The sequence below is a fragment of the Callorhinchus milii genome, unplaced genomic scaffold, assembly GCF_018977255.1.
Source record: "Callorhinchus milii isolate IMCB2004 unplaced genomic scaffold, IMCB_Cmil_1.0 Scaffold19, whole genome shotgun sequence".
Taxonomy (NCBI): Eukaryota; Metazoa; Chordata; class Chondrichthyes; order Chimaeriformes; family Callorhinchidae; genus Callorhinchus; species Callorhinchus milii.
Genome location: NW_024704760.1, coordinates 10,271,887 through 10,285,883, shown reverse-complemented (window position 1 = coordinate 10,285,883; position 13,997 = coordinate 10,271,887). Strand labels below are relative to the sequence as shown.

Genomic DNA, 13,997 nt, shown 5'->3' with positions numbered 1-13,997 from the left:
GTGTCCCACAAACTGTCATGGACACTGTGTTATTTTTAATTATTATCCCTGGAAAGGCCAATCCACTAATGACTGGGTTCCTACTGACTGCCAGGTAAACAGAGGCGTGTGGAGTAAGGAAACTTGCCCAAGACAAGCAGGAGGCCCTAATGGGGAGGGGGGGGTAGAGCTGAGTGTGTGGGGAAGGAAGTGGGATTGAGGAGGTAATACAATAAGAAATATAATAATAATTATCGTATTTGATACAGCGCCTTATCACGTCGTCGAGACGTCTCAAAGCGCTTCACAGAATATACTGTCAAGTGATTTGACTGGATTTTGTGGGCGAAACGCAGCAGCCAATTGCGTACAAGAGTATCAGGACTCAGTCAGAACACTGGTGCAGTAAACTGTGATACAAGAAGCAAGAAGCATTCATATTTGTACATCGTTTTGAATCATCTGCTTACGCACCATCCTTTTTGGTGTAGTACTCTTTGGCTGTAAAGCAATTAGACATTTCAGTTTGTTTTGAGATTGCAATCGCACTGAAAAGAGAAGCGAGTTTTTCTCTCTCTCTCTCTCTCTCTCCGATCCACCATTGGTGGCCGGGCTTCCAGCCACTGCGACTTGATCCTCTGGTACTCCCCGCCTCTACCCTTCCTCACCGCTCGATCCCTCTTTACCCGTTTGGCCGACAATCTCCCAAATAAACTCATTCGCTCGCTTCATGGCTCTTCGCGGGGTCATCGATGCGCGCAAAATGGGGGGCTGCCCTCGAAACTCACAGTCACTACACTTCTCGGTTAAAAGCCTGCATAGCACTTGGTGCCGTTTCGAAAGCAAAGATTATTATTATTACAAATATTTTTATAAAACATTACCTGCTTCAGATAGGTTTTCATACACTTTCTTTCCTGTGAAAATTAGAGCAACTCATAAATACAGGTTCAGAAGAACCAGAGAGGGCAGAGGGATAGATACTTGTAAACAAACAACTTACAAGGATATGGGGAAACAGAGAGCGAAGGAACAGCTGTTCCAAAAAGCCGGCACAGGCACGATGGGCCGAATGGCCTCCTTCTGTGCTGTAATATTCTGATTCTATTCCATGGTACATAACCCACCACTGTAAAAATCAACTGTCAATTTATGAGCAATTATCAGAGGTGGAACCCGGTCACCGTGATCAATCCCACACAAGACATCTATATACGGGAATCTCCTCGTGTCTGGGATGTAATGCGCACTCCCTCTCTTTCTCTCTCATGCTTGAACTTTGGTTGGTTGGGTCTCAGTTACTCACAGCGTAGCCGACTTCGCTCATAAATGCAAACTTTATACTCACTCATTTCCTGTAAGGCTATTTTACAAGCAGCCAGCTCTGAATAAAACAAAACAATTAATCCATGAAACATTTTTATTGTAAAAGAGAAAGGAGCTTATTTCGCTCTCTCTCTCCCCTCCTCGTGTCCTGGCTGACAATCCCCCAGATACAATCATTCACCCACTTCATGGCCGTTTGCGGGGATATGTTCCTTGAATATCAATCCCCCCACCTGCCACCACCCCCACCCCCAATGGAAACAGCCTATATATAATAATAATAATCCTTGTGTTTGATACAGCGCCTTATCACGTCTTCGAGACGTCTCAAAGCGCTTCACAGAATATACTGAAAAGTGAATTTATCGTATATTTTGTGGGCGAAACGCAGCAGCCAATTGCGCACAGCAGTGACCCACAAACAGTTGTGGATTGAGTGACCACTTTATTATCATTTTTTTGAAGTTATTATTACCCCCAGAAAAGCGATCCGCCAATCGACCAACAACCGGGTTCCTACTTACTGCTGGGTAAACAGAGGCGTGTGGAGTAAGGAAACTTGCCCAACGTTTTGCCCTGCTGGGAATGTCTTGCTTGCCAAGCGAGTGCTCTAACCACTAAGCTACAGGACCCCGGAACTATATGTTCATATAATCATGGAATATTACAGCACAGAAGGAGGCCATTTGGCCCTTTGTACCTGTGCCGGCTCTTTGGAAAAGCTACCCAATCAGTCCCACTTTCCGCTCCTTCCCCACATCCTTGTAAATGTTTCCTTTTCTAATTCCCTTTTGAAAGTTGTTATTGAATCTTTTTCCAGCAGCCTTTCAGGCAATGCGTTCCAGACCGTAACAACTTTCTGTGTAAAAAATATTCTCCTCACGTTAACCTTCTCAAACCCCTTTTATCATTTTAAACGCCTGTGATTTGGTCGCCCCCCCTTAACATTTCTTCGCAAGTGTAAAAGAGGTCTGACCTCTCCAGTCTATTGTGATAGCAATGACCTGCTAGTGACTCCTGGTAAACCTGCACTGTATTCTCTCTGTGTCTGTCTCTCTCTTTTTCTCTCTCTCCGTTGCTGCTGTATCCCACTCTGACAGAATGGAGGAGGGGGGAATAGGAAAATAAAAAAACAATCAGTCTCATGTATCGTGTAACATAAAAGGTTTGTAACATTGCTAACCCACCTTCCTTTTTCTTCTTCAACTGATTACCTGTAAAAATAATGATGGTTTTTCGAGGCAACTGGATTTTTGAGCAATTGACATTCACAATTACACGGTGGCAGTTTTGTTTTAAATGCCATGTTAGACTTGCGTACCCCATTTACAGAAATGTGATTTTTAGATTAGTTTTACATTTAGGTTGGGGTCTAAAATCATTCAGAGTTTCAAAATAAAGAGACTCTATTGTCCATGTGGTTCACCAGCCGTACAGCCAGTGGTGCTGCTCATTTCTAAACAGCCCGATCTGGGGACCCTCACACCAGCTGAAATTTATCTTCTTAATGGATTAATGAAAGCGAGATCTGAGGGGTTCGCAACCCAGAACCTGATCAATGGCATGTTTCATCACAAATATTCCCATTAAATAGGATGAATATCATTCTTACGCAAATAGTCTTCAGTTACTGGAAAACAAGGAAACGATTTATCTTTTTTTTGAATAATGATCCCTCAATTTCAAAACTATCACCCAAGCAGCCAGGAGCTTCTGGGGTCAAGTCTAACACGTACAGGCCAGGGACGCGGAACTCAAAGAGTCTAAAATGACCCTTCAGAGGAGGGGAAGGAGCACCGCATTGTCGGAGACTTGGGATGAGAAGGTAATCCTCAATCCCGTTTGTGCCTTGTTCAGGCAAACGTTAAAGTTCTCCCGCGGCATAGTCAGGAAAAGAGAAGGGAGTTTCTCTCTCTTGGTGTCCTGACCAACCTCTTCCACTGGTTAACTTCCCCCCCCCGCACCCCAACCACCTCCCGGCTCTGGGTAAATAATAACTTCACATTGTTTGTTCTGAAATTGTTCACATTGTCTGTTCTGGAACTCTCTCCCTCATTCCCTCCTCCTTGCCCCCTTAGCTCCTCACGTCAACTCAAGCCTAAAGAACTCCCTGTGTGATCGGTCTTACGGTCACCTTTCCCCCTTCCTCTTGCCCTGGCTCCTTGTCAAACTCGGCCACTGTGAAGCGCTCTGGGACACTACCCTGAGTGAAGGGCGCTGTATAAATGCAAGTTGTCATTGTTGCTGCAACTCCAAACCCCTGTTGTGTGGTTCTCCTGTCTCAGTTCCTCCCTAAACCGCTGTTCTGGGTTTGACTTTTATTCATGTCGACTTTCACATTAATCATATTTATTCTTACTTCCTGTTTTCAGCTTTTTGAATTCTGAAAGACAATAAAAAGAAAGAATTCTTGGAACATTTTCATACAAAACAGTGTTTTGTCATTGTCATTGTCAATGGAGGCTTTGCCGGGTGAGACTGTCTTTCGGGGGGCGGTAAACAGGGTGAACTGGCTCCAAGGTCACGCTGCTTGCAATGGAATGCAGGATCGAGCCAGCCCTCAGCGGTGGTCTGGGCAGCCCGGTTCCTGAGCGAGGCGGGTCTGCGGTATCCCAGGGCATTAACTGCTGATGACAGCACAGCCCAGCCAGGCTCATCGTCAGGACCTGGAAGGGCCGACCAGTCACTGGGAGCAGGAAGTCATCCCACTCGGCGCCTGTTAACCCTGCAAGGCAGTAACTGGTAGGAAGTAAATAGTTGGGATGATATATAAAAATCATTAGTATTGATCATGTAGTGAATAGATGAATTAATCAGAATGAATTAAAATAAAAACTGCCATGTGGCACACACACACAGTCCTAGTAAAGAGGCACCGAGCTAGGAGGAGTACACTGGAATGTAATCCATGGCCAGGGAAGATAGGGATAGCTGGATCTAGAGGATGGGTTGTAGGCCATCTGCGCTTACAAGGGCATGTGAGCTACGGGCAGGAGAGATAGGAACCTGGGATAATTGGACCAGGAGAATGGATGGGAAACAAACTGGTAATTAAAACTGAGAATAAACTTAAAGTGAGCAGGTCACATGGACAGAGTTAGAAAGAAGGACTGAAACTTCAGGGACATTGATCCAGGTGGTTTGGGTTAGATAAGATGGAATAGGAGGAGTATTGTTCTTTTGCAGAAGATACTACCAGCTGGTACAAGAGAAACAACTTGAAGATAGGGAAAGAATGCCTGGGAAAGTGCACAGAGCGGGAAAGAAGTCATGAAAAAAAGTTAGAACACAGAAAAAGGGGTATGAGTATTAAAATCGATAGCCAATACTAGTTAGAAGAACTGGCGAAGAGCCATGGAAGAGCCGCGGGAAGAACCTCGAGAAGAGGCTCGGAAGAGCCTTGAGAAGAGCCTTGGGAGAGTCTCTGGAGAGTCTCTGAGGAGCCTCCGAGGAGAGGAAGGGAATGAACCTCAACGGAGAGGAAGAAGAGTGCCTTTGAGGGAAAGAGGACAAGTCCAGCTCTCGCTGGAGTGGACAGCAAAGAGAACAAGTTCAGCCCTTGCCGGAGTGGACAACCAAGAGACGTTTGCAGCTAGAAGCAAGCCAGAGATGTTTGCAGCCAGCAGCACTCCAGAGACAGTGTTTAACTTATGTGCCAGCTTTAGAACTTCATTACAATCTCCTGCCTGCTTGGTAGTATCTCTCCTGCTTACTAAAACACGCGCCCAACATACATACAAAACAGTTAAAGCTTATTTAGGCACATTTCATATGTCAAATAACGTGTTTATATATATGATTAGAATTTTAGTATTGAGTGTATCTTGTTAAGATAGTGCTTTAGTTGTCATTTAAACGCGCTGAGTAATGATAATGGGTCGGGTGTAATGTGATGCTTAGGCTTGTGTGGTTTTATAATTGTTAATAAAACGTTGTATTAATATCCTCGGTGTGGTTTCTGACAAACGCTTGAACCCAATTTCACAAGGGTGGAGTCCTGTAGCTCAGTGGTTAGAGCACTCGTTTTGCAAGTGAGAGACCTGGGTTCAATTCCAGGCAGAGGGCGAAACCTTGGGCAAGTTTCCTTACTCCACACAGAGCCTAATAATAATCCCTCCAAAACCAAAACAATAATAAATTGGTCATTGTCAATCCATGACTGTTTGTGGGGACATTGGCTGCCGCGTTCGCCCACAAATATAGAGTCAATTCACTGTGAAGCGCTTTGAGACGCCGAGAAGACGTGAAAAGCGCTATATCAAATGCAAGGATTATTATTATTATTATTCTCTGGACAAGCAGTGGGAAAGCTTGCTAGACATCAATGGCAATCTGTGCTGTTTTATCTGGTTTGACTCCAGCAGTTACCCCAACTCACACTCTGGGCTCCCCAAGCCTTGGCTCTTGCCAACCTATGTCTACAGGACTCCGGGTGTGCGTGTGTGTGGGGGGTTGTGGGTGTGAGTGGGGGGTGGTGTGTGGGGTGGGGAGGGTGGGGGTGGAAGGGTGGGGGAATATCGAACCAAGAACGTTCTCACTCGGAGGTGAGAGACAAGCGGATGACAATAATAGTCACGATAGAAATATCAATGGAGTGAGGGTGTGACAGACCAATCTTACTGCCTGCTTTCAATTCTACCATTGGTTACCTTTCTCATTTTCAGCCAGCTTCTCCTCTATAAGATAAATGAAGTGATCTAAATCCTTTTTCCACAGTCTTCGCCTCCCGCCTCGCCACTCTCCTCGCCTCCCACCTCGCCACTCTCCTCACCTCCCACCTCACCACTCTCCTCACCTCCCACCTCACCACTCTCCTCGCCTCCCACCTCGCCACTCTCACCTCCCACCTCACCACTCTCACCTCCCACCTCGCCACTCTCCTCGCCTCCCACCTCGCCACTCTCACCTCCCACCTCACCACTCTCCTCGCCTCCCACCTCGCCACTCTCACCTCCCACCTCGCCACTCTCCTCACCTCCCACCTCACCACTCTCCTCGCCTCCCACCTCGCCACTCTCACCTCCCACCTCGCCACTCTCCTCACCTCCCACCTCACCACTCTCCTCGCCTCCCACCTCGCCACTCTCACCTCCCACCTTGCCACTCTCTTCGCCTCCCACCTCACCACTCTCCTCGCCTCCCACCTCACCACTCTCCATCACAACATATATTTCAATTCATTTTTTATTTGTTCATAAAGATTGAGAACAAGACACTGACGTCATTCTCACCTGCTTTTTTCAGATCCACCTGGCATTTTTTTAGCTCTGAAAACAAAACCAACCCAAGGAGTGTTCACACAGCGCCCTTCACTCGGGGCAGTGTCTCGCGGTGATGGACAGTGTTGGGGTTTGACGCAGAGCTGGGGAGGGGATAGAGAGAGAGAAAGCCTGGCGAGGACCTGAGTGATGGGGAGGGAAGGAGTGTGGGTGAGGACTGGGGTGATGGCGATTCTGTCATGAAGGGTTAAACAAACAAGGTTATTCTCACTAGCTTCTTTTATATCCTCTTCACAGGTGACTTGATCTGGGCAGAGAGGCACAGAAAAAGAACCAAAAGGGTCAATTCAATAGGTTTGTTTAAATTAACGCTTGATGGTTTCCCTTCAATCCACCCGATAAAATCACTCGCTCGGTTCGGTCTTGTGAGAGGAAACGGCTCTGAGCGACAAGTTGGCAATCTTACCTTTCTCGCTTTGAATGATTTGCTCCTCTGTTTTTCAGCAAAACAATAATTATCGGACGCTGAGGTATATGAAGTAACAGCCGCTGACTATTAAGACGTAATCTCGAAATATCCCCCCAAAATTCCAGAATATCCGGCAACATATTGGAAAACTTACTCATTTACATCCCCAAACAGCAAAGTGTTATGTTGTGTAAAGTGAACAGCCCAGAGCTTCAGTAACATTGCTGTTCTGATTGGCTTTCTTGTGCTGTTCAAACATTTCACTGTTTTATCAAAATGCATGGATAATCACAGAAAAATGTTTTATTTTAGCAAAGTAGAGATTTGCAGGAAAAACACGCTGAGGTTTCCAGAATTGTTAGCATTGAGGGTCTGTTATTCCAATGATGCTTAATATTTAGAGAAGGCAAAATTGACTGTCTCATTCCCTCACAAATATACAGTCAATCCCCTTTAAAAACCAGATGTAATAATAGTAATAATCCTTGCATTTGATATAATGCCTTATCGTGTTGTTGGGATGTCTCAAATCGCTTCACATAATGCATTGTAAAATAGATTGTGTGGGCGAATCACGGCCGCTGGTTTTAATTAACTATTTTAATTAAATGTGAAGCAATTTGTGTTGTTTCGACTTGGAATTTCATTGCTCAATAATTAAACACCTGCGATAGACACAAGCAGCTAAGGGTATTTTCCTTTAAGCCTTCAAAAAAAAACATTAATTGATTCCCTTTACCTATTGTCTGCAATTCTTCTTTGGCGGCAGTTAAATCTGAGACAAAATAAAATGGTTACACGTTTGGAGAGTAATTTCAGTGTTTGTAATTACATTGTTCTACATTGCCCGCAGAACGCACAGCCACTATATTTTGTAGTGAAAATCCTGCAAAGAACTTCGAGATGTGAGGAATGTGTAAAAATATCAGGATATTTATTATTGTTGTCGATTGCCCCCATGCTGCATTATTCCTCATTAGAGAGAATTGGGTTGATTCCTGGGCAGGGCGAAATGTTAGGCAAGTTTCCCTACTCCACATGCCTCTGTTTACCCAGTAGGAACTGGGTTGTTAGTCAATTGGCGGATCGCTTTTCTGGGGATAATAATTCCTTTAAAAAACAGTAAATTGGTCACTTTGACCCACGAGAGTTTGTGGGACATTCACTGCTGTGCGCAATTGGCTGCTGTGTTTCGCCCACAAAATATACAGTCAATTCACTTTTACAGTATATTCTGTGAAGCGCTTTGAGAAGTCTCGAAGACGTGATAAGGCTCTGTATCAAATACGAAGATTATTATTATCATTAACACTTCTGAAATGGATCCAAATACAACCAAGGTGTAACAAGGCCACAGATAACTCCAATTGAACGGTAAAAGAACAACAAATGTTAACACTGTTCACATCGCGACGTGTGATCGTTTATACCTGTGGACAGCTGTATTTTGTGCGCAACTATGGAAAGAAATTCTCAGTCAAATGTCTGGATTTCTACTCAATTGAATAACATTTTATTAAAAAATTCGCCCACAAACCCCACGCAGTGACTACGTTTTATGTTGAAAACCTTGCAAAACGCTTTGAGATATCCCCCCCAACGTGAATGTTGCGGTACCGAATCTTAAGATTTTTTATTATTAATAAAATATCTTGTTTTTCTTCTGATTGGCAACAGCAATAAAAAGGTAGCGAGACTGCATTCAAAGCGACAAGAGTCATATTTTACTCCTCAATTAAATCACCTAAATTCAGTTTTGATCCTCATTTGTACCTGCTTTTGCTAAACTTGAATTACATTCTTCCAATACTGAAAAACATGAAGCATATTAATCAATGAGTCTTTAAAATAGTACAATAGTGGAGGATTATTCTCATTGTGTTGGCATTTCACACGTGAAATCATTTCTGTTTGTGGGACGCTGCTGTGCGCAATTGGCTGCCGTGTTTCGCCCACAAGATATACAGTCAATTCACTTTATAGTATATTCTGTAAAGTGCTTTGAGACGTCTCGAAGACTTGATAATGCGCTATATGAAATGCAAGGATTATTATTGTTATCAACCACTACACATTACATTTATTTAGTGCCTTCCACATCGGAAGAACCTCCCAAGGCCCTGGACATTCAAGGATTTGCGTCCGACCTGGGGGCTGGAATCAAGAGAGGTGGAGGTGAGGTGGGGAGTGCATCCAGCCCTTGAGGTGAGGAGGCCCTGGTGGGTGCCGAGCAGGAGAGCCTGTGTCTCTGACTCTCTGAAAGGAGGACAATAAACACCAAGATTCCAAGAAGATAGAGAAATAAAAAACAAAGTGATGTTACTCTCTCTCGAAGCCCGAGAAATATTGATTCCGAAACCTCGACTGAAGAGAAACATTGCGTTGTTTAGATCTTAAATCACACCTGTTTCTAATCGTGCCTTTTGGGCGTCTACAAAAGAGAACAAAAGCGTTTTCAATCTAATTTGTTTTTCAAATCAGTTTTACATCAAAAAAAGAGAAACGTTTCTATCGATGTCATTCACTCCGTACTCCTGTTCCCAGGGTTACACCCCTACCCCCCAGTCACTACGTTACACTGGCTGGTGCCCCGGTTATAGACCACCCCCAACCCCTCCCCCCACCAATTGGCTTTACAAACTTTACAAACCGAGAGAATCGACTTGATCCAGAGGAAATTTTGTGTCTGTAAAACACACAAATAGCATAAGACACACAAAGCGTCATTTCATCACAGTCGGTGTATGATTGGGATTGTTCACTTTTCAGCCTTGTTCATCAAGATCACGAGGATAAACAAATAATAATGAATAATAACAAGAACAGAGACAAAAACTACAACAGTAATAAAATAACAATTCCTGCATTTAATGCCTCGCCTCATTGCGTCGACAAAATGTACAGAACTGTTCGCGACGAAGCCACAATGAATTGTCAGCAACAACATCAAATTACATTAGTAAAACGTCTTTCACATCAGGAGGACGTCCCAAGGCGCTGGACAGTCAGGGATCAGACCCGAGCGGGTGGTTGGGATCAGGATGGCGGGGAGGGGGAGGGTTAGGGCTAGGGTTGCCGAAAGTATGGTCCAAGAGGAGGGTCTTGAGATGGAATTTTAAAGAGACAAGAGAGGGGGTGAGGCAGAGGGATTGGGGGATAGAGTTCCAGAGTGTGGGCCAGAGATGATGAATACCTGGCTGCCGATGGTGGGGCAGGAAGTGCGGGGGATCAGCAGTCCAGTGTCCGCCGAGCGGATGGAGCAGATTGGCTGATATCGGGGACATGAGGTCGGAGAGGTAGGGTGGGAGCAAGACCATGGAGGGCCTTGAAGGTGAGAACAAGGGTTTTGTACTCGATTCTCTAAGGGATGGGGAACTAGTGAAGCCGGGTAAGAACAGGGGTGATTGGATGGCGGAGCCTGGTGCAGGAGAGGACACGAGCAGCAGAGTTCTGAATAATCTACAGCTTGTGGAGGGAAGAGTTGTGGAGGGCAGCGAGCTGGCAGTTGGTGTAGTAATGCTGGCAGTTGGTGTAGTAAGGCCAACATGAGGGAGGACAGGGCAGGTAGGCTGAAAGGCTGACCCCGATGGTAAGGGATGGCGGAGGGGCTTGAAGCCAGCCGATGCCCGCTGAGTGGAAAGAGCGGCTGGGTTTGGCGTGAGTGATCGAGACGAGAGGGTCTGTGTGTGTGTGTGTGTGGGGGTGGGGGGGCGGTGGGGGGTTAGACCGTGGAGTGATTTAACGATGAGGACTAGAAATATTGAACTCGATCCACAGTCGGGCAGAATAACGTCATTTTCAGGGAAACTTTAAAATTAATTGATAAGCTTTTGATGATGTGGAAGTCTGACCTGTGAGGGCCAGTAAACACTCGTCTAAATCTGAAAATTAATACAACAATTCCATTATCCAAGTTTATTCCAACAGCAAGTTGAAATTTCATTGTTCCTGCTGCTTTCGGCTTCAAATTCTGCTCTGTGGTTTTGCTAACTTTTGAGCGTGGAGTTGTGGATCTGGAATTGTTTGCTTCAAACCTAAAGCCGAGAGGAGTTTTATTTTTTGGACGCTGATGTGTTCACGAAACATCAATTTCAAGTGGCTCTAATGACTGATTAAACCAATGTAGTAAAGCTGTCATGTTGCCTCCTTTCTTAGATTGATTTTTAAACCTTAGATAAATCCTACAGATTTCAAATTATAAAAGATGTTGAATGTAGAATGGTGGAACATTCTTTGATTCAGTCTTGGTTTGGAAGCCGCTTTTCCACAGTTCGTACAAAAATGGCTTTGGAATTTAATAATTTTCCACAATTCTGTGTGATCTTAAATAATAATTGATTAATAATAATAATAATTTGGTCACTCAATCCACGACTGCTTGCGGGACGCTGCTGTGCACAATTGGCTGCGGCATTTTACCTGCAAAATCTACATTCAATTCACTTGACACTAAATCCTGTGAAGCTTTGAGACGTCTCGAAGATGTGATAAGACGCAATATCAAATGCAAGGATTATTATTATTAACACTGAGTGCCAGTCGTGTGGATCCTCATCTCAGAGTTAGAACTTGTGGGTTCAAGGCTCCCCCCCCACCCCCCCACACACACACACGTCAGGGTCTTGGAACTCATATAATAATTCTTGCATTTGGTATAGCGGCTTATCACATAATTGAGACGTCTCAAAGCACTTTGCAGGATATACCATAAACTATGTTTTGTGGGCGAAACGCAGCAGCCAATTGCCTACAGACTAAGAAGACACTAAGAAGACAGCTCTGGAGGTGTGGGAGCAGCACAGTGCCAGAGACACCGTCCGTCAGGTAAGACTTTAAGCCTCGATTATCCTGTGTTCAGGTGGACAATAAGACAGAAAGAAAAGAACGAGGTGGAGTGAGTGTCAGAGTAAGCTTTTTCGCTGCGACAAAAACGATAATGGAAGCTGCTGTGCGAATGGTTTATGAAAAGATTTATGTTAAATCGCGTGAGAAGCCTGGAACAAGGAGTCAGAGATAAACTGTAACGTGAAGCGTTCAATCATATTCAGTCCCCACCTTTTTTTACTGCGGCAATCTCGTCTTCTATATTAAAAAAGGAACATTTAAATGCTGAATATTTTTAACAATACCAGACACATTGACATGTATTTTTCACGCCATGATAGAAATACAACGCAAACCGTTTATAACCAGCGGACAAAACCACAACAACAACTTGCATTTATATAGCGCCCCTCACGCAGGGTAATGTCCCAGAGAGCTTCATAATAATAATCCTTGCATTTGATGTAGCGCCTTATAACGTCTTCAAGTCATCTCAAAGAGCTTCACAAAACATACTGTAAAGTAAATTGACTGTATATTTTGTGGGTGAAACGCAGCAGCCAATTGCGTGCAGCAGCGTCCCACAAACAGCCGCAGATTTTTAGTGACCATTTTATTATTATTTTGAAGGTGTTATTACTCCAGGGACATCGCTCCGCAAATCGCCATACACGCATACGTCACCTCAAGGCTCGACTATGGAATCCCAACTTGTCGGTCTCCCCAACTCTTCCCTCCACACGCTACAGATCATCCAGAACTCTGCAGCTCATGTCCTCTCCTGCACCAGGTTCCGTGACCTCATCACTCCCACCCTCACCGGCCCCATTGGCTCCCCATCCCTCAGAGGATAGAATTCAAAATCCTCGTCCTCACTTTCAAGGCCCACCATGTCCTTGCCCCTCCTACCCCCTCTGCCCTCCCTCATCCCAACCCTTCTCTCCCACATGCTCGGGTCCTGATCCCTGACTGTTCAGTGCCTTGGGACGTCCTCCCAATGTGAAAGGCCCTTTTCAAGTGTAATTTTGCAGTTGTTATTGTTGGTTCTTACTTGCTGCTGGATAAACAGAGTCGGTGGAGTAAGGAAACTTGCCCAACGTTTCATCCTTCCGAGAATCGAACCCGGGTCTTCTCGCTTACCAGGCGAGTGGTCTAACCACTCAGCCACAGGACAAATGTATTAGCCTAAGCTTTAAATTGACACACACATTCTCCTTACCTAATTCTTTTATCCTTTTCTCGACACTTTTTACTAGAAATCCAACAATAAATTAATTAGGGGTTTTCCTCTAAAGTCCCAAATGTTAGCAGTGTTATTATCACTAAATAAAAGCCTGTGAACGCTGAGGTAAATGAGTGCCCACCTGTGTCCGTCAGCGTGGTTGTTTTGATTATGTCTTTGATCAGGTCTTCCTTTTTGAGTGCTTTCCCCTCCTCTGTTGGGGTCAGGTTTCGCAGTCAGTTTAATATTCCCCAGACTCAAATCACAACTCGAAACCAGTCTCCTATCCTTCTCCTGTCTGACTTTCATCCCTAAAGTGTTTTCCTGGATTTGAGTCTTTCAATGCATTTTTAATACCACACACACAATAGAACATTTCACGAACACTTTCCAATAGTTAAGAGCGTGTTGCTTACTGGTAGCCTGCAGTCTTGCTTTACAAGAATTCAGTGCTGAAAAACCAAACAATACTTCTATTGAACTATATTATTGTGTGTAGTTAAAGATCTCCTGCAGCGCTATTCGAGAACACAATTTGCACTTATATATCTCAGAGCCCTTAAAACAGAAGGCAGTTTCTGAGGATACAGTGGACCATTTTACCCACATCGATGACCCCACAAACAGGTAAACACAGTTTTATCAAGGGGATTGTCGGCCAAGACACCGGGCGGACGGGGGGGATGGGGGGTGTGGAGGGGGGGGTCAGAGGGGAGCAGGGGGGTGGTGTCAGAGAGGGAAACTCTCTTCTCAAGTGAAAGTGCGATGTTTAAGGTGAAATATAAATATAATTATAATCTTTGCATTTGATACAGCGCCTTATCACATCTTCGCGGCGTCTCAAAGCGCTTCACAGGATACACTGTGTATTTTGTGGGCCACTCGCGGCAGCCAATTGCACATATCAGTGTTCCACAAACAGTCGTGGATTGAATGACCATTTTTCTAAAAAGGAATT

At 44.6% G+C, this 13,997-nt stretch overlaps 1 protein-coding gene across 1 annotated transcript in view; it reads right to left on the bottom strand.

The window, feature by feature from the left end:
* Positions 1-13,997, bottom strand: part of LOC103188142 (centrosome-associated protein CEP250-like) — a 66,205-nt gene that overhangs the window by 6,947 nt on the left and 45,261 nt on the right. Inside the window, exons 47-55 of the mRNA XM_042342259.1 lie at positions 10,845-10,874; positions 9,398-9,424; positions 8,767-8,802; positions 7,733-7,768; positions 6,796-6,831; positions 6,537-6,572; positions 3,665-3,688; positions 2,493-2,519; positions 864-896 (exon numbers count right to left, since the gene is read on the bottom strand). Coding sequence (XP_042198193.1) covers positions 864-896; positions 2,493-2,519; positions 3,665-3,688; positions 6,537-6,572; positions 6,796-6,831; positions 7,733-7,768; positions 8,767-8,802; positions 9,398-9,424; positions 10,845-10,874 — 285 coding nt within the window. The remainder of the gene's footprint in view (positions 1-863; positions 897-2,492; positions 2,520-3,664; positions 3,689-6,536; positions 6,573-6,795; positions 6,832-7,732; positions 7,769-8,766; positions 8,803-9,397; positions 9,425-10,844; positions 10,875-13,997) is intronic.